General features: G+C 43.0%; 2 protein-coding genes across 2 annotated transcripts; both read left to right on the top strand.

Moving 5' to 3' along the window:
- The first annotated feature begins 1,509 nt into the window (after positions 1 to 1,509).
- Positions 1,510 to 13,784, top strand: ell2 (elongation factor for RNA polymerase II 2). The gene is made up of 12 exons (XM_037490496.2): positions 1,510 to 1,730; positions 4,303 to 4,347; positions 4,845 to 4,969; positions 5,088 to 5,251; positions 7,925 to 8,184; positions 8,545 to 8,669; positions 9,117 to 9,189; positions 9,276 to 9,960; positions 10,903 to 10,975; positions 11,296 to 11,467; positions 12,320 to 12,364; positions 12,513 to 13,784. Exons 1-12 carry the CDS (start codon positions 1,557 to 1,559, stop codon positions 12,627 to 12,629), a joined length of 2,058 nt encoding a protein of 685 aa, XP_037346393.1. The 5' UTR covers positions 1,510 to 1,556; the 3' UTR covers positions 12,630 to 13,784.
- Positions 13,785 to 16,432: 2,648 nt separating this feature from the next.
- Positions 16,433 to 19,880, top strand: glrx (glutaredoxin (thioltransferase)). Its single transcript, XM_037490759.2, has 3 exons — positions 16,433 to 16,754; positions 17,392 to 17,512; positions 19,482 to 19,880. Exons 1-2 carry the CDS (start codon positions 16,548 to 16,550, stop codon positions 17,503 to 17,505), a joined length of 321 nt encoding a protein of 106 aa, XP_037346656.1. The 5' UTR covers positions 16,433 to 16,547; the 3' UTR covers positions 17,506 to 17,512; positions 19,482 to 19,880.
- The last annotated feature ends 95 nt before the right edge of the window (positions 19,881 to 19,975 follow it).

Below are 19,975 nucleotides of genomic sequence, written 5' to 3'. Positions count from 1 at the left end.
CCCATTGCATCAATCGGAGAACATAATAAATGGATCCACATTTTAAGAAAAATTTTGTCAGGGGTCAATCCTCATAGCAAACTGGTAATAAAAAAAGGTCTTCACAGTTAAGCACTCAAGGTGTTCAATGCTTAGCCTTCAACAAAGCATGTGTAATTTTAAGCGTTCTTTACACTGTCAGCTTTCATCAGGGGACACCTTCAGGGCCTCTATTAACACAAAAGCTCCAAAAACCAATGAATGGAATTAAGTCAGTTAAGTATTTAAAATATGCATTGACTGAAACTAGGTCAGGCATTTTGTTTTGAGAAATATGAAGAATCATGTTGTTGATAGGTTAATGTGCAAAAAGTGACAAATTGTGTTTGTGTGTGTGTGTGTGTGTGTGTGTAACTCAGGGGGATGGGTGGAGTGAAGAGTTATGGTAATCTTCTGGATTCACCCAGGCCTTACCCCACCCTGCCCGAGGCTGCTCCACACCAAAACACGCTGCCCTAATCACCAGGTCAAGGGGACTGACACTAGAGATAGTGGAGGTGCAGCTCACATGGGGGACACACTTGTGCCCATTGTGATTATGTCACATTAGGAACCCAAATCATTAAAGAGAACCACATGAAAGGCCATTTTAGAGTGACTTATAGCAGTTTGAAAAAAAACTAAAAATACAAGATCAAAAGCAGTGCTTGGTTTTTACTACTGACCCTTTTAGTTTATTGTCCGCACAGTGAGATTCTTGTGCGAGGCAGTTTAATTTAAAATATATGAGGAGTATGCACAAAATGTTAGAAAGTATAAGACAGCATTAGCAAAGTATTTCAGAATCGTATCGATTTAGCTCATGCAGATAAATTTTTCAATGACTGTATGAACTGTATTCGATTGAAGTTTTGCTCCCACTGAAGTATAGTCGACCAAAGCTACCTTTAACAGTTTCACTAGGCTAGAATTAGTTAGGGCATGTCAGCAAAAACACAGCAGGCCGAGGCGGTTTCGCCAAGAGGCAACTACAGAGAGTGGCTTCTGGCTTACAGAGAAACAGCAACTAAAAACTCTAATGTTTCATTCAGAAAGGCTTTAAAAGATCAAATATGACAATATGTTTTCTTGGTTTTGTAAAAAAAAGAAAGACAGATTTGTAAAGCTACAAATAAATGATGTTACACTTTTATGCACAATCATTCCTAAAGCAAGTGGTGATGAGTAAGAACTTTTACTTTATTACAAAAGGAGAAGTATCAATATCAGAGTACATGTAAAAAAAATATAAAGTAAAAACACTCAAAGTAAAGCTCTTCATGGTCGCCTCTAAATTATAGCCTACGCAAGTGCACTAGGACCCTTTAATAGATGTTGTTAATTACTTAAACCACAGTGAAACGCACAATTATACAAGCTACAAACGATACAACGACAATTTAACTCCACACTGGTTGGAAAGTGAAAAACTAACAAGCAGCTAGCAGCAGGTCGAGACTATTCCAACAGAGTCAGCCCTGTAGGCTGTAGTCCCTCCCCGGGCCAGAGCGGCGAGCACAGGGCGCCTGGGCTGCTAAATGCTGCTCCCTCAAAGGGACGATGGTGGAGGGCTGGTAAAGATGGCGGCGCTCTCCGAGGATGGGAGGTATGGATTAAATTGTGGCCAACAGACCGCAGATAGAGTCACCGTATTACACGTCAAATTGACCGAGACGGCGCTGAGAGCCATAGAGGGCCACCAAAATTGTATGGTGAGTGAAAAAGCCGTTTTACTTCAGTAGAGAAATAGCCAGGACAGTCGGGCTGACACAGCTCGTCTCAGCTGGGAAGCCCAACTGCCACGCACAGCTACAGCTAACGCGTCAAAGTTAGCTACGCTGTTGACAGGGCGACTTTTTTCTTGTTTTTTTATATGGTGTTAGTCTTGTGTCATTGTATTGACCAACTGGTTAAGGCGCGGGGGATCTCGGGCGTGTGCCCTGGCCGGATTTTACGGATTGACAAATGTTATTTAATTTAGAAAACCTTTTGGGAAAGTTGGACTCTAAAGTAGCCAGCGTTAGCTCTAGTTAGCTAGCTACTTCAGTGTGAATCCCCTCTCGTGAGCTCCGTATACTTAGTGCTAAACTAACGTTACTTTGACCTAATTAGGAAAGTGGTCACGGTAATGTCATTACGGCGAATGCATTCGCCACCAGACAAGTTTAACAAGGGAGTTAATCGTAAATGTTTAAGTTAACCAATGTGGGCTTTAATTCGACGAGGTTTGTAACCTAGAGCAGAGCGGTGGATGTCTACGGATAAGTTGATGCTAATTTAACTTTGACTGGCTAGCTGATAACTAGCGTTATTTAGTCAGCTTGCCATATGGCTGGAAGTTTTAGCTAACTGGAACGTCGCGTTACATCCTGGCAATGGTATGAAGCTACGGCTCATCCCTTCTACAGCAAATCAACTTCAATTTAAAATGTGCCACACCGCAGCCAAGGATTCGTACGATTCAATTCCGCAAAGGTTCGCACACTTTTAAATGTTTTATTTGGGATGGTTTTCTAAATTTTCAAATTGTTTTGGCATTCTCAGATTCTTGCTGCATGAGGGGAGTTGACCAGCATTAACGCTACAACGCTACATCATTTCTCTTTTAAAAATAAAGATATGAGTCGTCATTTTGTTCAAAATCTATTGTATTTGTGTACTTTCTAGCTCTCCACATACTGGCTTTTGGAACGGTGTGATAATACCTCACTGCATACCTGGATAGATTAAATATAATTAGTTAATCTTGAACCGTACAAATGGCATAATCTTGTGGAGGTGCTACAAAGGTGACCTAATTTGGTGCTCTGCAGTCTTGGGTTGCAGAGGCCTGAAGCAAAGTTACCTGACCTTAAGTTTGCCAACACCACCGTTTGTTACGTAACGGCCTGCTTGGGCCTGTGTCTCCCCTCCGGCCGATGCACTGCATGGGGCTGGACCGGATCAGAGGTCTATGTGACGGCTTTTTATGGCACTTCCTGTGTCTATGGATGCCACACACACGCTACTTGCACATGAAACCTCCCTGTGAGCCAAGTTTTTAATGAGCTGACGAATGGAATCAAAATTTTAACATTTTTTTTGTCAACTTTCAAAGCGCTTTGTCTGTAATTCAGAGGAATTCTTTTGTGACAGTCCATGCTACGACCTTATTGGATGTGGTAATGTTGGGTCTGTGCGCTGCATTGAACGGCAGCCTGCCATCTCTTGCTGACTGAGCAGCCAAAACTGCCTGCTTTTTGTCTCTCTCTCCCTCTCAGTAATGTGTGTTGTAGCTCAACCAGTCATCGAACTATGGAAGCCGGCTATCTTTGTCTTTCTGTGGTGATGTGAAATGTGATCAGAAGTGTGTGTGTGTGTGTGTGTGTGTGTGTGTGTGTGTGTGTGTGTGTTGGGGGAGGGAGCCAGTGGCTTGGACTACCTTGGTGTTTAAACAAGAGTTATTTTTAGTCAGGAAAGAAAATTCTCATTTCAGCCAAGATTATCAGCATATTGTGTCTTCAATGAGCTGGCAAGAATAATTCTACTTTTAAAGAATGCTTTTAAAGTAAATGATCAACAAATTGATAACTTTTTTGTGATTTAGCAAACTGGCTCCTCAGCCCCAACTTTGAAGAAGCATATCCTGTGCTATTCTAACCTGTACAGCATGAGAGCAGCCACTGCATTTCTGTGGCTGTCAACTCCATTTCAAGTAGCCTCCAACCTGAGAACCTACACAAAGACATTTCCAAAATATATTCTTTCAAATATTTGCTGTATTTGAGTTCCACAACTAGTGTTCTGATTAAAGTGAAAATATTTTGCTTACCCCGTACCTCTTAACCACTTCAAAAGAAGGTAAAGTCGACTTTCATGGTTTCTGTGTTGGGACCCAGCCATGAGGTTGGCTGCCAGTGGATTGTGAGTATGTGTGACTGACGGTTCCCCATTGTTTCTGCAGCCAGTCCACGGGGGCCAGCTATTGTTGCTCATTGAATTCTAATTGTTGCCTTTAGTTGTGTAAAAGAAAAAAAATCCTTTTTTCTTAGTTACTCAATGTAAGGATTGCCAATTTCTTCCAGGGGATTTTTAAATTGACCAAGTTTTATGAATGGTCCTCAGACAAAACAAGCAATGGAACTCACCTGGGTTTGGAGAATTGTGCTTATTTCATTGACCCAAAACTTGATGTAATGTAATTTTTGTTACTTAACCTACTGGTATTGTTTTTGTAATAACCCTTGACATTTCCAAAGTGTTGGGAAAGGTTGGGCTTGAACTTTTGTTTCTCTTCGCTTACAGAATGTACCTTCACAGCCAACAATACAATTCAAGGGACTCCAAGGGGTAAGTGCACCCCCCCCCCCCCCCCCCCCCCACCTCTCAAACTTTCAGACAAGAGTCAGGTGTATAGCAAATTATGAATCCCTGACGTGTAATAAATAAAACACTAGAAGTAGTTTCAGGAGTATGATACATTAGTATTTCTTTCCGGTTCAGTTACAAACATTGCATCCTTTTATGCAAACAGTCCACTGAACTGCTCAGAGAGGCACCAATTTCAGACCCTTCTGAATAATACACTGGTACACTGTTTCTCATTGCATGTTAGTCCATGATCTACATGACTAGCATGAAGCCTCCCCTTAGCTGCTGAGACCTTCCTGTTTCATGCTAGTACCGTTATTCAAACATAAAACCCTCCCGCTCTGGTGTAGGCCCTGCCTCTACACTATGTGTATACGGCTGTAGTGATAAATTAACGTGTATTTGATTGGCCAACTCACCTAAATTAGTTCTCAAAATGTCAATAAATATTATTGTTCCCCTATTTTGTGTTACAGCGCATTAAAATTCCCAAGAACGATTCCTCCTCGGACACCTTCCACACTTTTGATTTTTACCTGTCTAATGTGGGCAAGGACAACCCTCAGGGAAGCTTTGAGTGCATCCAGCAGTATGTGTCGAGGTAATGGTAACCACTGGTCAGCTGAATCAACTGTTACTGTCTTACTACACACTGCTAGAAGGTAATCCCTTTCTGCTTTGCCAATCACACGCCTCTCACACTATCTCTTTGTCTCCAGCTCAGGGGCCTCACACCTGGCATTGTTGGGGACCGTTCAGGACAAGGTCACAGTGTGTGCCACTAATGACTCCTACCAGGTGACCCGGGAACGCATGACCCAGGCTGCCGAGGACACACGTGAACGTGGGACCAAAGTCATCAAGCCTGGAGGCCGGTACAGAGGTAAAGCCCTGGCTACAGACTTACTGCCGCACAAGGCGCCGCTGGATGCCAGGCCGGTCTCTTGGGCATAGCTTTACGTCCGGTTCAACATCTTTCCTCTCTTTTCAAACTTAGCCCCGTTTTGTGGGACTGAAAGCTGATGGCCTGACCCAATTCAAACCCATCACTGCAACTGTTTTTGCTGTCTCAGTCTCCAGATTTGCAGCCTGCCTCATAAGGGCCAAAGGTTGCTGGTGACGTTATTTCAGTTTCATTGGCACATAACTTGTCAAAATTGTACTAAACTTGTAACCGTACAGCCGCTGAATGCTGTTTTGCACCATGACATGCGACCAATTCAGACTTTATAATGTTTCCCTACACTTTCCGCCCACTCTTTCCACCGATGTCTAAATTTAAGCCACACAGTCCGAACAGAAACTCATCATTTCTAATCCAATTCGGCTTGTCGCTCTCTCCAGCCACATCAATTTGTCCAAGTAGGGCAAGGGATCTGTAGTCAAACAACTTTCCTATGTAGTGTCTTATTCCGAGAATGTTTTGTTTTGTTTTCTATCCTGTCTTATTTTCAGCCTCTTTTTTTGGCAAACATATTATGGTGAAGAAAAAGTGTGCATGCCAGTAAAGGAAACCACAAAGGAAAATTAGCCTCATTCAGCCTCTTATCATGTGGAAATGGTCTGGTATATCAAAGGTCCAACAAACCACTGAATCACCACTCGATGCAATATGTTTTAGGTTTTTGCAAATATTTCATCGCAAATGGGGATGCAACATTTTATAGTTACTCTTTCATACAGATTGGAGTTATAGAACTAATGAAAATGCACTTGTCCAGAATGATGACTTTGAAAAAAGCATCTTTACCTCCATTCAAAATGTTACCATAGTCTCTATCAATTTCTAATACATAACTTTGGTTGGCTATGGCTAGGTGGAAAACATTAGCTGCTGGGTTTTCTTGTAAGTTATTTTTGTTCTTTGTTCTCATCCTTTTTCAAATGTCTGCTTTAGCAGTGGTTCTCTGAATGTAACTCTGTGGGCACAGCGGGGTCTTTAGGCGTAATTACTTATCTGAATGAAGAGAAAAAAAGTCTTCACTCAGGCCTGATTTGCCATCTTAGAAAATTGCTGCTACTCAGATCGTATCAGTTAAAAAAATATCAAAAAGCTAGATTTGAGAAAATAAAAGGGTGACTGATCTGTGTTGCAGATCCTCTATAGTTTAAATACAGATGACCGATGTCGCATCTATCCTTTTAATAATGACATAAACATGGTATACGATCAACATCTTCGGAAGGGAAATAAAACTATTTGTAGTGTATTTCGTTGCTTGGTAAGTGGGGGGAAAAAAACAATACATACTCTAAACGGGCACTTTGGCTTAGGCAGCATTTGTTTCTGCTTAAATAATGAAAACTAGTTAGTAGGATTTAAACCTTTGTCAAAGGGTTCCTTGTTTGAACCTGAATCCAAATCTAGCTCAGTCCCCAAATTTTCAACATGAAACAAAACCTCTGGCATGTTTTTCTGGGCCCAGGGGAACATTTGCAAATAACTGGCCTTGACAGAAACTGGAAAATGAGAGGAGCTGCAGAGAAAAGGGGTGGGCCGCGGGCTTCTAGCAGCTGGTCTGCTGCAAGCACGCAATTAACACTTTAGCTTCCTACTTTAGCAGGCTGTTAATTTGAGGCAACAGTCTGAAACTTTATTTTCGTTGTCTTCCTCTTAGTTAGCTGTTTCTCGCAATGTGAACTGGCCAACCCCTGTCGTAATAAAATCAGTGTCATTTAATATTCTATTTACTATTCTCTTGTTCTGTAAAAGTTTTATGAACAGACTGGGACACGGCAGGTTTGTTGCATGAGACCATTAGACGGGAACGCTTCCTCTGACATTGCTCTTATAGTACATCCACACTAATGTTTACACTGTAAACTTCATGCCACTCTGGAATTGTTGAACATGAACAATAAAACTTCAAACTTTCCACAATTTCTGTTTTGAGTACTAAAAAACCCTGTGTTTAAAGGAAAAGCTGTTGGTGTGGATGTAGCTTTAGTGTCTATTTGTCTAAGGAGAGGTTCTTTTCTCCACCTCTTTTACCATAAAGAGTGAATTCTAATCATCTGGAGTTTTAGTTGTGTTTTCTTTTCTAAATGAGATGCTGCTGCGCCAACAAGCTTGGTTAAATTTGTGAGTGTGGGGGGGGGGGGGGTTACTTACACTTTCTTTAAAATACCTGTTAGAGCTTGTTTTATACTGTAACAAAAACATGAGAGGTCCATAACAGGCCAATTTTGAAGTTGTAATTAGTTTGACTGTTCCAAACTCCAGCCAATCAAATGTACCTGGTGCTTATTGGCTCCTTTTCAAATATCCAGTGTTGGTGGCCATCTGAGTTAAGCGGAGAATGGCTATACTTTTAAAGTTAGTGCCGCAGAGTTGATGAGTGGAATCAAACCACCACATGCTCGATCTCCTACTTGTATTATCACGGATGGCTGGTAGTGTTTGTAGCTACAGATGACTGGCTCCAGGAAGTTAGATGTAGATAGTAGGCAGGAATGTTCTTGCGCATAAATGTGACAACATGACGTCTGAGTGATAACAAACTTCCCTGCAAAGAAAACGGATACTTTTAACATTGCCTTTGCTTTGTTTCCATAGGAAAGCAAGTCCATATGCGGAAGCCGGCGCTATCAGGCCAAGATGTGGTTCCAGAGCGCAAGCGCTCCACACCCATCAACCCAGCCAACACTATTCGCAAGTGCCTTTCCAATAACCCTGTGTCGCAGCGCTCCTTCAGGGATCGCATCATCCACCTGCTGGCGCTCAGGTCCTACAAGAAGCTGGAGGTGCTTGCCCGTTTGCAGCGGGACGGTATCAACCAGAAGGACCGAAACTCACTGGGGACCACCCTGCAACAGGTAAAGTCTTATTCTTTCGGGTGTCGTTTTTTACATTTTTTTTATATAAATGTGATTAGATGTAAATGTGAGTGACCCATTCATCAGTGGTTCATCAATTCCGCCATTACACAGAAAAACCCTGTATACATTTTTGTACTTAAACGGCTGATATTTATGTATGCCGCATCTTGAAGTTTTTAATTTAACCCCAAACATCCCCATAGCCATTACACAGAATCAAGCCACTTGATCGTTAAACATTATTTACATGCACAGATGTTCGGCACGGCAGGAAATGGGAAGTTTCATAACACGTATACTTGTCGTGCTCTCAGTTTTTCTGGTTGGTTTAACTGCGTGTCTGTGTGTCCAAAACAGGTGGCAAACCTAAACCCCAAAGACAACACATACTCATTGAAGGACTTTATTTATCGTGACGTCCATCGAGACTGGCCGGGTTACTCTGAAGATGAGAAGACGCAGGTTGACCGGAACGTGGCTCGGTACATAAATGGCCTGACAAGCCTTTTTATTTTTCTATCGGAGATCATAGTTCGTTTAACAATGTCGCTCACATGTAGGTTTATATTTATACACGTTATTTAATTTTCCCTTTCACAGGAAGACCTTGTCTAATGTTAAATATGGGGACATAATGCCTTATAGGTCGATATTTGAGCTTTGAATTGGTTTCATTACTTTTAGAGTTTCTGATTGGAAGGACTGAAAGTTATCCCAATTTAAAGATGCCCGAAGGTTTTTTTGTAAATAAAGTTAAGTCTACACTTGGTGTCTTTTACCACTATGTGTGTCCTTAAGGCCGGACAAATATTTTAAACTCATTTCTTCACCGGGGAAAACGTTCCAAATGGGAACATTTAGAGTTATGCATTGTTTACATCAACAACCATGCTCCCTTTTGACAAAACACTATTTTCTGTCTTCAACAGCAAATTAGGTCTTCCTACTGAGATCCTCTCATCCAGCAGTTCTCCCAAAGAGGGTGTACCCACATCCCCCCAGGTATCTGAGCTAAAACACACCATCAAGAGCGCTCCCCAACCCTGTGAGGTATGACGTTTTTCAGATAATTCTGTGTTTTCTTCCAGAAACGTCCGGCAGACTTTGACTTTATTGATCCTTTGGCCCCCAAGAAAGCCCGCATCTCCCACCTCAGCAATCGGGGGCCAGCCACATCCTCCTCTGACCGCCGCGAGGAGGACGACGGCCCCAGCTCCAAGCGCTCGTCCCTCCCCGCCAACGTCACCTCGGGCCCTCCTCCCCATCTCCCAGTCCCGTCCCACCCCCCCGCTCCTTCTCACCAGCAGCCCAGCCCCGCCTCAAACTCCAACTCACCCAGCACCCCGGAGGGCTGCGGCACCCAGGACCTGCCTATTGACCAGAGCTCCTCCTGCAGAGACCCTTCCCCCAGCCCTTTCTCCTCCGACAGGACTCTGCAGGAGCACTATCCGCACCCTGTCCCCGTGGCCAGACCGACCACCTCCCCTAGTCCCCCCCGTCCTCCTCCGGCACCTCCTTGCACCTCACTTACAGTTACTTCCACTGTCATCACCAGCCCTCCCTTGTCCAGCAGTACCAACAAGAAGTTTAAAAAGAAATCCAAGAAGCACAAAGAAAAGGATCGAGAGAGAGAGAAAGGGAAACGGACGGAAAAAAGTAGCAGAAGTCCTCCCGGCGTAGCAGAGCAGGCCGAAGACACTCATAAGGCCAAAAAGAAGCGCAATGCAGAAGAGAACCAAGAAGTTATCGACAAAATTACTCCCAAAGATCCAGGTGCGTTTTTGTCTGACTGAAATATCAAGTATCCGTGAAGCAAAACCAGCTTGCATCACATTTTTTATGTTTGAATGTGTATTTAATGTCATGCTCTCACTAATTACAGGGATTATTTTAGATCAGTTGGTCTATTGTAGGGGGACATTTCTTTTAGGTGTGGTAATCAAATTTGTACATCGACTGAAATCAAGTACATATGATGGAAAAGGACTCTAGCTGTTACATTTTCTGTTGTTGTTTTTTTTTGCTCCAGTCATCTGAAGTCATCCCGCCTACATGCGTGTGTTTGGACTCACTAATTGAGGCTCCATAGTTGTATCTTGTGACTAACTACTTTCTTGCAAAACAATCTTTCAGACTTTGGATTGTTGCTCACCCGGTTACAAATGTTTATCTCTGTTCCATCCCACCAAACCACGTGGTTTCATCTTTGATGACACTGATGCACTGGATGTTGTCTCAACCCCCTGACACATTGATCCTTAGCACTTCATTATAAATATCAAAATCAATTCATAACATCTTCAAATAGGATTTTAATGAATTATTTTATACTTGGGCCTAAATAACAATCACAATGGCGTCCAGCGTGCACCTGCCCACATTTATAATTTCTGGACAATGGAACCAGCTGTACTGAGGAGTTATTTTATCAACCAAACCGTTCCAATAGCCGCCATCTTGTTTAAATACTTGTTAAATGGTGTTCTTTTATTATGATTGGAACAAGCAACTCTTAAGACCATGAACTGTCTCTCTCAAACATGCACATCTGCTATAGAAAGTGTTAATACGCTTGGTTTTACCATATGAAAGTAACACCAGTATTCACTCAACCTGTGCCACATTTGCAGGCCGGGAGCATAACAACAAACAAACCAGTCATCACTCGTTCTCAGTGCAGTATTTACATTCTTACACTCACCTCTTTCTCCTCAGGCCCTTCAGATAAAGAGAAACCAGTCCCATCCAGCGAGTTCCCCCCCACCATTGAGACGCCCGACTATGTAGTGTGAGTAACCTTGATATTTTGTTAAGTTCCCGGTCTCTCACTGCGTGAGCCTCTTTAGCTTTTCGGGTCTCACATTTCACAATTTGTAGTAAAGGACATTGAGAACTGACTCCATGAAACCATGAGAGCACAGGAAATGCATTAACAGATGTTTCCTGTTGTTTGCTCCGAGTGCACTGAGAGATGCTCAAAAGTTGTTAAACAAGATTCTCATCTTTCCTTTTAAAGATTACAACTTTTAGCAAATTGCATTTTTAAACACAAAGTTGGGAGAGAGTTTGCACCTTCCTTCAGTTGAATTTCCTGTTCCGCTTTCACAGGAAGTACATGCCCATGGTGTCCATGGACCAGCGGCAAAGCTACAAGGACGACTTTAACGCGGAGTACGAAGAGTATCGCCAGCTACACGCCCGCGTGGAGAACATCACCCGCCGCTTCACCGAGCTGGATTCCAAGTGCCGGAAGCTGGCCCCCGGCACCAAAGAATACCAGGTCAGATCCGATGGCCTCAATGCTCTGTACCTATGTGGCTTCTTCCTCAAAAGCTGCCCTCTGCTGAGCTTCGTTTATACTTGGGTCATCAAGGAGTGCGCTTGGTCGGGCACTACTGGATTTTTGTGGTAAACTAAAATTCCTATTCACTATTCACAGTCGACTCTTTAGACAATGAAGGGCATTTCATCATGAAATGCTTTAAAATCTTCATCTGAGTAAAGATCGTTTAATACGGTTTTTGTTTCTAGATACGAGTTTACTGATAATTACAATACGTCCTCTGCGGTGGCAGTTAGTTTATGGCTTTTGTCAGTTACACCTACAGCTTACGTAAGGGTTTCTATGGTTGTCATTTGGACTCTTGACAGTTCATTTTGTTTGTACCTTCGATGGCGTTTCAGAGAATAACGCAGCGTACAAAAGTGCATGCTTGGAACCTGCGCGCCTTCTAAAGACACGATCACTACAGTGGCAAATGCAAATACGAACTAAATTATAATCTTGATTTAGCATCTGCGGCCTATTTGTAATATTAGACATTTCAGGAATCCTCAAAAGCGGCTGGTTGAATTTAGATGCAGACTTTGAATGGACCTGGTTCATGCAAAGATTAGACAATGTGTCAATAGTAGAGTTCCTGTTAATTTTGTCCGTTACTGGTATACAGCAGATAAGACCTTCAGCTATATTGACGGATTGACTTCATTGTCACAGCTTCTGTTGAAGTTGACACGCTGTCTTTTTTAAGTTGCGATCGGCTAAATGTAGCATTCATAACATTTTGAATAGATATTGAATGTCATTTCTAATTTATGTAGTAAGCAATGTGGATTCTTTTTATTTCTACAGAAGGTGCAAGAAGAAGTCCTGAAAGAGTACAAAAAGATGAAACAAGTGAGTAATTGTATGAACTTTTCTTTATGATGATGTGTTTTCTATTAACTACGAAACATGGCTTGTTTATTTACTGTGTTTGCTGTTTTCTGTCAAACAGGTTGTGTGTATGTCAATGGTGATATGTGTGTGTGTTTTTGTTTTACAGCACAGCCCCAACTACCAAGAGGAGAAACAGCGATGCGAGTACCTGCACAATAAGTTGGCCCACATCAAGCGGCTGATTGCTGATTTTGACCAGCGCAGATCCCAGGCCTGGTGCTGAGGCCAACGCACGCCGCCGCTCCGCTAATCAGTGTTGAGAAAGGAGTGTCTAACCGGGAGGGTGTCTCCAACTGGCTGTTATTTATGAACACCCCTTCAGTTACTGGCTGCACTACAGCGCCCCCCCCCTCTCTTACACCATATCATCCTTTTTCATTCCTAGCTACTTTTTTTTTTTCTCCTATTTTTGATTCCACTGGCTTCATTGTTGCCTGCGATCTTGGAAATCTCACTTTGACTTTACCCCCATCTTTTGCTTTCTCTAAGTTTCTTCTGAATGGGCTCCTGTGGAACTTCATACCGCTGGTCCAGTGGAAGATTATGCCTGCATGTGTGAAGGAGTTTAGGGGGGTAAACCGTCAACTCTTCTAATCTTTGAAGGACTTTATCTTCAGGCAAAAAAAAGAACAAAAAAAGTATTTTTGAGCATCAGAGAAAATATTAACTTGTATTTAAGTATAAAAAAAAGAGGGAGATCTATTTATTTTGGGACTCGTAGTACAAAGAGTCCGCAGATGATATATTGTTTAACTTTTGTTGAAAACAATGCAAAAAAATTACCGCGGGCCTTATGTGTTTTGACTTTGAAGCCATTTTGCACGCAAGATCCATTATGTAATCTCATTTGGCAAAGATCTCTCGCCCGCCTTGTTTCCTCTCTTTTGATAACAACTGAACTGGATTACCTTGTTTCAACACAATAATGTTGAGTTTTAAGGCTGACAGGGAAGGAAATGAGGCGGTCAGCAGAAATCAATTGAGCTGATTGAGAAGCAACAGTATGTGTGCATGAATTGTAAATTTTGTTGTATTGGCCACGTGTGGGTGAGGGTAACACGAGGATTATGATCCCCTGTCTGTAGGGGGCAGGATTCCTTGCACCAACAGTGTTTAGTGTTCATGGTGCATTATGGGTGCCTTAAGGTGTTTACACCCAGAAACGTCAAGTTGGGCCGACCCTTTGGGTCTACAGGCTACACAAAGGAACTATAACTGCCTGGAAACAGGATGTGTGTGCGTGTGTATGTCAGAAGTAAATGAAGGAACGGATGTCAAGTCTGAAAGGAGTGTTACAACTGGTGTGTTTGTGTGTGTGTACGGTTGAGCATTATGTGGAGTGACAGGTGTGTTAAAAAAAAAGAAAAAGAGAGAAAAATCGAAACGTGGAGAAAAAGTGAGAAACGTGAAAAAGACAAAAAAAGCTGCTATAGTGTTTGACCAGTCAGAGTACTCAGGATCAACCTGGCTGGAGTAACGGTACCTGATCTTGAATGATGAGATCTAGCAGATCCTGATCTTTCCGAATGGTTCATCTCTGAGACCCTGGTAAAGGCCCTCCTCTCCAGCTTTATCCAGAGGCAGACGGCCTGTGTTCCTGTTTATAGAAAGAAGCGACAAGCGTGTCATCCACCTGAGGACAAATCTGTATTACAATTTAAAATATATTTGATTCTCAGTTTGAGTTCTGCAGAGCAGTGAAAGAAATTTTTTTTTTCAACAGATTATGGATTAAGTTAAGGATGGATGGATGGCTTCTTTGAAAAGTCTTTATTTCAACAAGGGAAAATTGTTTACAAACCTGTGTTAGAATGTTTGCCAAAAATTTAATATTTTTCTGGTACTGCATCCATGGAGTAAAATGTCTGAATTGGGGCTTCATTTGAGGATAAATGAATACTGGATAATCTGTATCGATACACGTGGGCATATGAGGAACATCTAAGTCACTGTGACCACCACAAGGATCAACAACTAAACAGTGTTGACTCTGCTCTTTTTGTAGCGGTCAGCCCCTTGTCAGTGGACCTGTGTGGACATGTATGAATCTGTGTCCTGTATTGAAAAAAGAACCGTGTAGCCCCATTTCTAACCCCAGAAACCTAAGTAAATATTTTTTCTATTTAGCATATATGTTGGTTGTGGCACTTTGTCAAGCAGTCAGTCTCTGCAGTAGACTGGCTGTTATGGTCAGCTGTCAGAATCAATTTCCCATAACCGGCGCCTCAAGTTATTTTGGACAGAACAACAGCACTTGTATCTTGGATGTGTCACAAATGCGAATAAAAAAAAAATGTCCACAAGAGTTGAGGCTCTACTTGAGATGCACACTTTGTGAGTGCTACAGGGTCAGGTTTTTTTTTTTTTTTTTTTCTTTCAATAATCCCCTTGCAATGATAATTTCCCAGAATTGGTCCTAACGGGCAGCTCCAGCAAATGGATGATGGATGCGAGGGCGTTACTTGCAGCCTACAGGGTGTTAGCCATAAAGTGTGTGCTCTCCTCTGCCTTTTACCAACAGCGGATTTACTTAAATTGGGTCTGATCGTTTATAAATGGTTTGACTCGTCGTGGTGGGAGGAAGGAGGGAAGAGGTTTGTTCTAGAGTCTTAATGAGGAAGTGACAAAGTTGAAAAATGCCCTGGCAGTGTTTAGGTATGAGGAACCACTTAAAATCAAGTGAACTTTGGTTGAAACCTGATCCTGGCCAGCTGAAAATGTACGAAAAACTTCAATAAAATTCTATTTCGTTTTACCTGGAAAATGTCTTGTTGCAATGTGTTTGGGATGATTTTAATTAACTTGTCAATTCGTTAAAGGATGCTGCTTCGTGTAAAGCAGAAGCACACTGTGAACTATGTGTGGCGATTGATCCAGTGCAGCGAGTGCCAGTTAATCTGCAGTGTTCCTGAAGTCGTTCATGTATTCATTGTTGAAAGACTTAAAACTACTCCCAACCTAACTAACAGATCCATTTAGAACAATTACATATTCCCTCAAAACATTTGGCTCCAGGAGCAGCCTATGAACATTTTACACTATCGGATACATTTTACAGTTCAGGGTTCCTGGGAACCGTTGATCAAAATGCAGACGAGCAGGTACACAAGAGTCACATAAAAGGGTCTGTTTAATGGAGCGATTGTAATTCAATAATCTGAAAAATAAGAAACTTGATTTGTATCTTCTAGATGGCGAACGTGAGACTGGTACCTTACAGAAGATGCTCCATGGCACCAGGCGACTCGTTGAAATGGGCAACTATAGAATGTTAAGGAGCATGACTTTCAAACCACCTAAACTAAGTGACGTTGGAACTACGGCTGCTGTCGGAGCGGTTTGCCTTTGTTGTGGCGTGCTGTTTGAGTCGCCACTTGCAAAAACACAGAAAATGATGCGTGTCACACTGTTCTCCCATGCTTGTTTCATCAAAACACCACAAGCTAAATTAGAATACACAAAAATGTGGGACTGGAAGTGTTTGGACTGCACAGACTGGCATGTTTTCACAGAGGCTGTAACTTCTTACATCTGCTCCTGTGAGGACAGCTGTGTACCACCATGCACCAGGGTGAGTTATACTGACGAGGATCAGGATCACGCATTTAGGAGTGGGACCAAAGACTTGTACACAGAGTCCAAATACAGGTTTAGCAAAGAGAAGCTAAACGATTGTACTCTGAGAAACTCCATCAGTTCTCAGCAAGCGACTCTGCTTCGGTTTGGAGAGGCTTTAAACACCTCACGAACTACAAGCCAAACCCCCATGATGGCAATGAACGATTCCTGATTCCTGGTCATACAGGTCGGTAAATGGGAGGAGCCGCTCTCATTAATGTCCCCCCCTTAGAGTCCCTGACAGATTACGCCACGCCCACTATCCTGATCTTTATTGGTAGTAAATCGCGTATCACTTCATAACTTGAGTCACCCATCCACTCGTCTCTGGGGGGGGGGGGGGGGCGCCTTAGCCTGCGCATGCGCATATCAGCTTGTAAAGTGAGTCGAGTAAAATATCTCTTTAAGGAGAGGGAGGGCGGCTGCCTCTTACGTCACCCTTAGAGAAAGCTGGGATACTTTGTTCTCGCTCCTTGATCCCGAACGATTCTTTCATCTTAAACGTTTCACCGGACGACTTAAGATGGCGCAGCAGTTTGTGCAAACTAAGATCAAAGGAGATAAAGTAGTGCTGTTCGTCAAGCCCACGTGCTCGTTCTGCATTACGGCCAAGGACGTTTTGTCGAAATACAAATTCAAGCCGGGACATTTTGAGTGCATCGATATCAGTGGACGCGGCGACATGGACAACCTGCAGGACTACTTCCGGGAACTCACCGGAGCGCGCACGGTAACCAGCAGAAACATTCGCACTCCCATCTGTGATCTGTGTGTGTGTGTGTGCGGCTCTTTTTTTTTTTTAGTCTTAACAACGGGAAGGTGATTTCCACCCGAGTCATTTCGCAAACACTTCATATGATCCATAAGTGTGGAATCAGCGTTGTTGGCCAACCAATAATCAAGTTACAATCCGGAAAAGGTGTCATTTGTGATGACTTGTGAGAAAGTTTTTCCACTTTTTGTGTTTTTGTTAATGCTGATGGTAAATGAAGTGCTAACTACATAAACCCATAAGACTAAGCGTGACCAATGGCATCAACTATAAAATACATTAAAAAAACTGCATTTAATCTAACCATGCACCTTTTGATAGTTTGATATCAAAGAAAATTCACTTTTTTTTTTTTTTAAACTACTGTCAACTGGCCGTTGCCCCCGGCGACCGTGTGCCAGATGTGAAGCTGGTGGAAACCTTGGTTGTCACGGCAGATCTCTGATAGTCTAACGTGGACTAACGCGATCCAGTGGGATACGTGGTCCCGCTGTCCAAAGCAAAAAGCAAAAAAGCAAAAAGCACACCGCCCGAAAACCCACGACTGCACACTGAGCGGATCCCTGTTTCTCTGGAATCGACGTGTTGATCGCAGGTCCCCAGGGTGTTCATCGGTGACGAGTGCGTCGGAGGCGGCAGCGACGTGGCGGCGCTTCACAAGAGCGGTGAACTGGAGAAGATGCTGCAGTCCATCGGAGCCCTGCAGTGACCTCCAGGTACGGCACACGTGAAGGGGGGAAGACGGGAAGTGGGGGGAGGGGCCATGTAACAGCAGGGGAGAAAAGCCTCTCAGCAGCCCCGAAGCAAGTCATTAACTGCACACATTTGTAACGGTAAGCTCTCATTAGTGCAGAAATAAAATGAAAATAAGATGCCCGAGGTGGTGCTCAGAGAGATTTAGAAGTAATTGCTCGGTGGTTAAGAGTGAACCACTGTATCCCGTGCCGAAGGATCTTTTCTCATGGGTGACAAATTGAGAGAAAACGCCTGAATAAATGAAACCTAATTACTGCAGATGATTCCACAACATGGTTTGATGAGTAATCAGCCCTCCGACGATGTCCAACTACCCTCGTCGTAGTGAGAATGAGGAATCACTACGTTCTCCACCGACGTGATGAGACCCCACACCGAGGGACTCCTGGTCTCTGTCTCTCACAGAGAGTCTCTGTCTCTCTGCTCATTTTCACACTGCCCCTTTTTTCCTCTTAATCTTGCATTTCACTAGGAAAGGAAGAATAAATTCTGTATAAATGATGCGAAAACACGAGCTGAGAGGCGACATTCGTCCAGTCTGTGGTTTGTTCATTTTAAAACATGTCTTTTATTTAAAGTCCAACGTCCTGGTGTCTGCATGTGCAGCACACTGACCCAGTGGAGCCACACACTGGAGTACTTGGATTTACAGTCCACTCTTTCAACTCTTTATTTCTTTTTAAAGGGGATTTTATCCAAAGATTTCCTTGTAGACACACTGATTGCTGAGGTGCAGCAGCGGTTTTAATGATACACCAGATGTGAAAAGGTACTGACTGATAATCACCTCTCAAATACTCTCACAGCAGTAGCTTTCTTGTAGTGTACACGGTGCCCTGCTTAAGGTCTGCTGTGGTTGACCGTAAATGACTGCTGCTAATCCACTAAATAAAAAAATAGCTGCAAAAATGACAGTATTGATCTTTTTGCTTTCACTTTGACAAACACAATTATTCTTTCAAACATGCACCGTTTTAAAGTAAACAACAGTAAAATCGTGTGACCCAGTTGTCTCTACTGCAAATATTTAAAAAAAGTCATGTGTACATACAGTATAGTTTACAAAATAATTGCAGCACCAATAAATCATAATCTTGTTATGATTAAAAACAATCCCTCAAATAAAAAACATAGGATAAAATAAATACTGTATCTACCTAGAGGCATTGTGGTTAAGTGTACCAACTTATGTTCATGATATGGTTATTTTTCCTAAATCTTTATACATCTGTCGACTACCGAAGGCGTTTTGCCATTTAATGTGACTGAGAATGACCATTATTCTTGGTTATTGCAAATAGATTCAACATTACGTCACGTAATCCTGGAAAAGAAGTGGCGTTAAAGTCCAAGCCGCAGACTTTGAATGGAAAAAGTACGTTGTTCTTCATATCGGGCGCTCTTCTCGACTGCTTTCACATCCAACAGAGCACAGGTGCATTATGGGCCGAGGTTTCATTTGAAGCAGGAGAAGCTTTCTCATCATTGGAGTTTGAATCTGTTTGCCTCTGAACCCGGTCGGTTTTCCAACAGGTGTGTTTGTGTTTTAGTAACGGAGCCATTTTGTGTTCCTGTTTTAAAGTAGATATTACAGTATGAATATTTTTCACTTGGCCCACGGCGAGCTGCTCCCTTTGGATTCCTTTTGGGTTTTACAGACCAGTCATTTAGCATTGCCCGTGATGGGATAGTCATAAGGATGCAGTCATCCCTCCCGGGGGGGAGGGACGGGAGGCGCGTTGTCCTTTGAGGTTGAGGATCCATGTGACCTCTGCACCGCCGCGTCATCACAATCGGCCCGCCACACGGAACCACTTCTCCTGCGTGGTTCTCCACGCGTTCACGACCAGTCTGACTCTTTTTTTTTTTTTTTTCTCCTCTGTGTCCCTTTCCTCTGCTCCCCCCCCCCCCCCCCCCTCTTTTCCACAGGCACCCGGGTGGTGGTCACATGACTATGCAGCGGGACTTGCGTAGTTTGCGTCGCCGCTGCTGGTACTCGCTGAGCTCCTGCAGGTAGCCTGTGGACGGCCAGCGCAGCCTCTCCACCTGCTCACGCTCCTCCTCTGCAACACGTATAAACACATCACATTTAATCACAGCTGAAGCCCTTTACTGTGCTTGGCTCGCTAGGAGCACGTATACATAATACCGCTTGCATTGTTGCCAATAATACAGCCAACAAGACTGAATTGTCTGATACTTTGTTTATACCAAGAAGCATCGTGAGCTGTGGCCTTATTATTGTTGTTGTGCCCTTAATTTCCCGTCCAGTGATCATTCTAGTGTGTATGACTAATGATGACAATAAAAACACTGCTATTAACCGGAGGAATGTTGCCGTTAATCTTTGCCTGCATTCATGTGCCAAATGCATATGAATAGATCATATCATAGAATGACCTGGTATCAAGCATAGTACCAGG

This window comes from Pungitius pungitius, chromosome 8 (genome assembly GCF_949316345.1).
Source record: "Pungitius pungitius chromosome 8, fPunPun2.1, whole genome shotgun sequence".
In the NCBI taxonomy this organism is placed as follows: Eukaryota; Metazoa; Chordata; class Actinopteri; order Perciformes; family Gasterosteidae; genus Pungitius; species Pungitius pungitius.
This window is presented reverse-complemented; position numbering and strand designations above follow the sequence as displayed.

Bases quoted from the DNA above. Each gene is read 5' to 3' on its own strand.
- ell2 (XM_037490496.2), top strand. From the start codon at position 1,557: ATGCTGCTCCCTCAAAGGGACGATGGTGGAGGGCTGGTAAAGATGGCG. The intron at 4,970-5,087 runs GTAATGGTAACC...CTTTGTCTCCAG, and splicing joins ATCCAGCAGTATGTGTCGAG to CTCAGGGGCCTCACACCTGG. The intron at 5,252-7,924 runs GTAAAGCCCTGG...TTGTTTCCATAG, and splicing joins GCCTGGAGGCCGGTACAGAG to GAAAGCAAGTCCATATGCGG.
- glrx (XM_037490759.2), top strand. From the start codon at position 16,548: ATGGCGCAGCAGTTTGTGCAAACTAAGATCAAAGGAGATAAAGTAGTG. The intron at 16,755-17,391 runs GTAACCAGCAGA...TGTTGATCGCAG, and splicing joins AACTCACCGGAGCGCGCACG to GTCCCCAGGGTGTTCATCGG.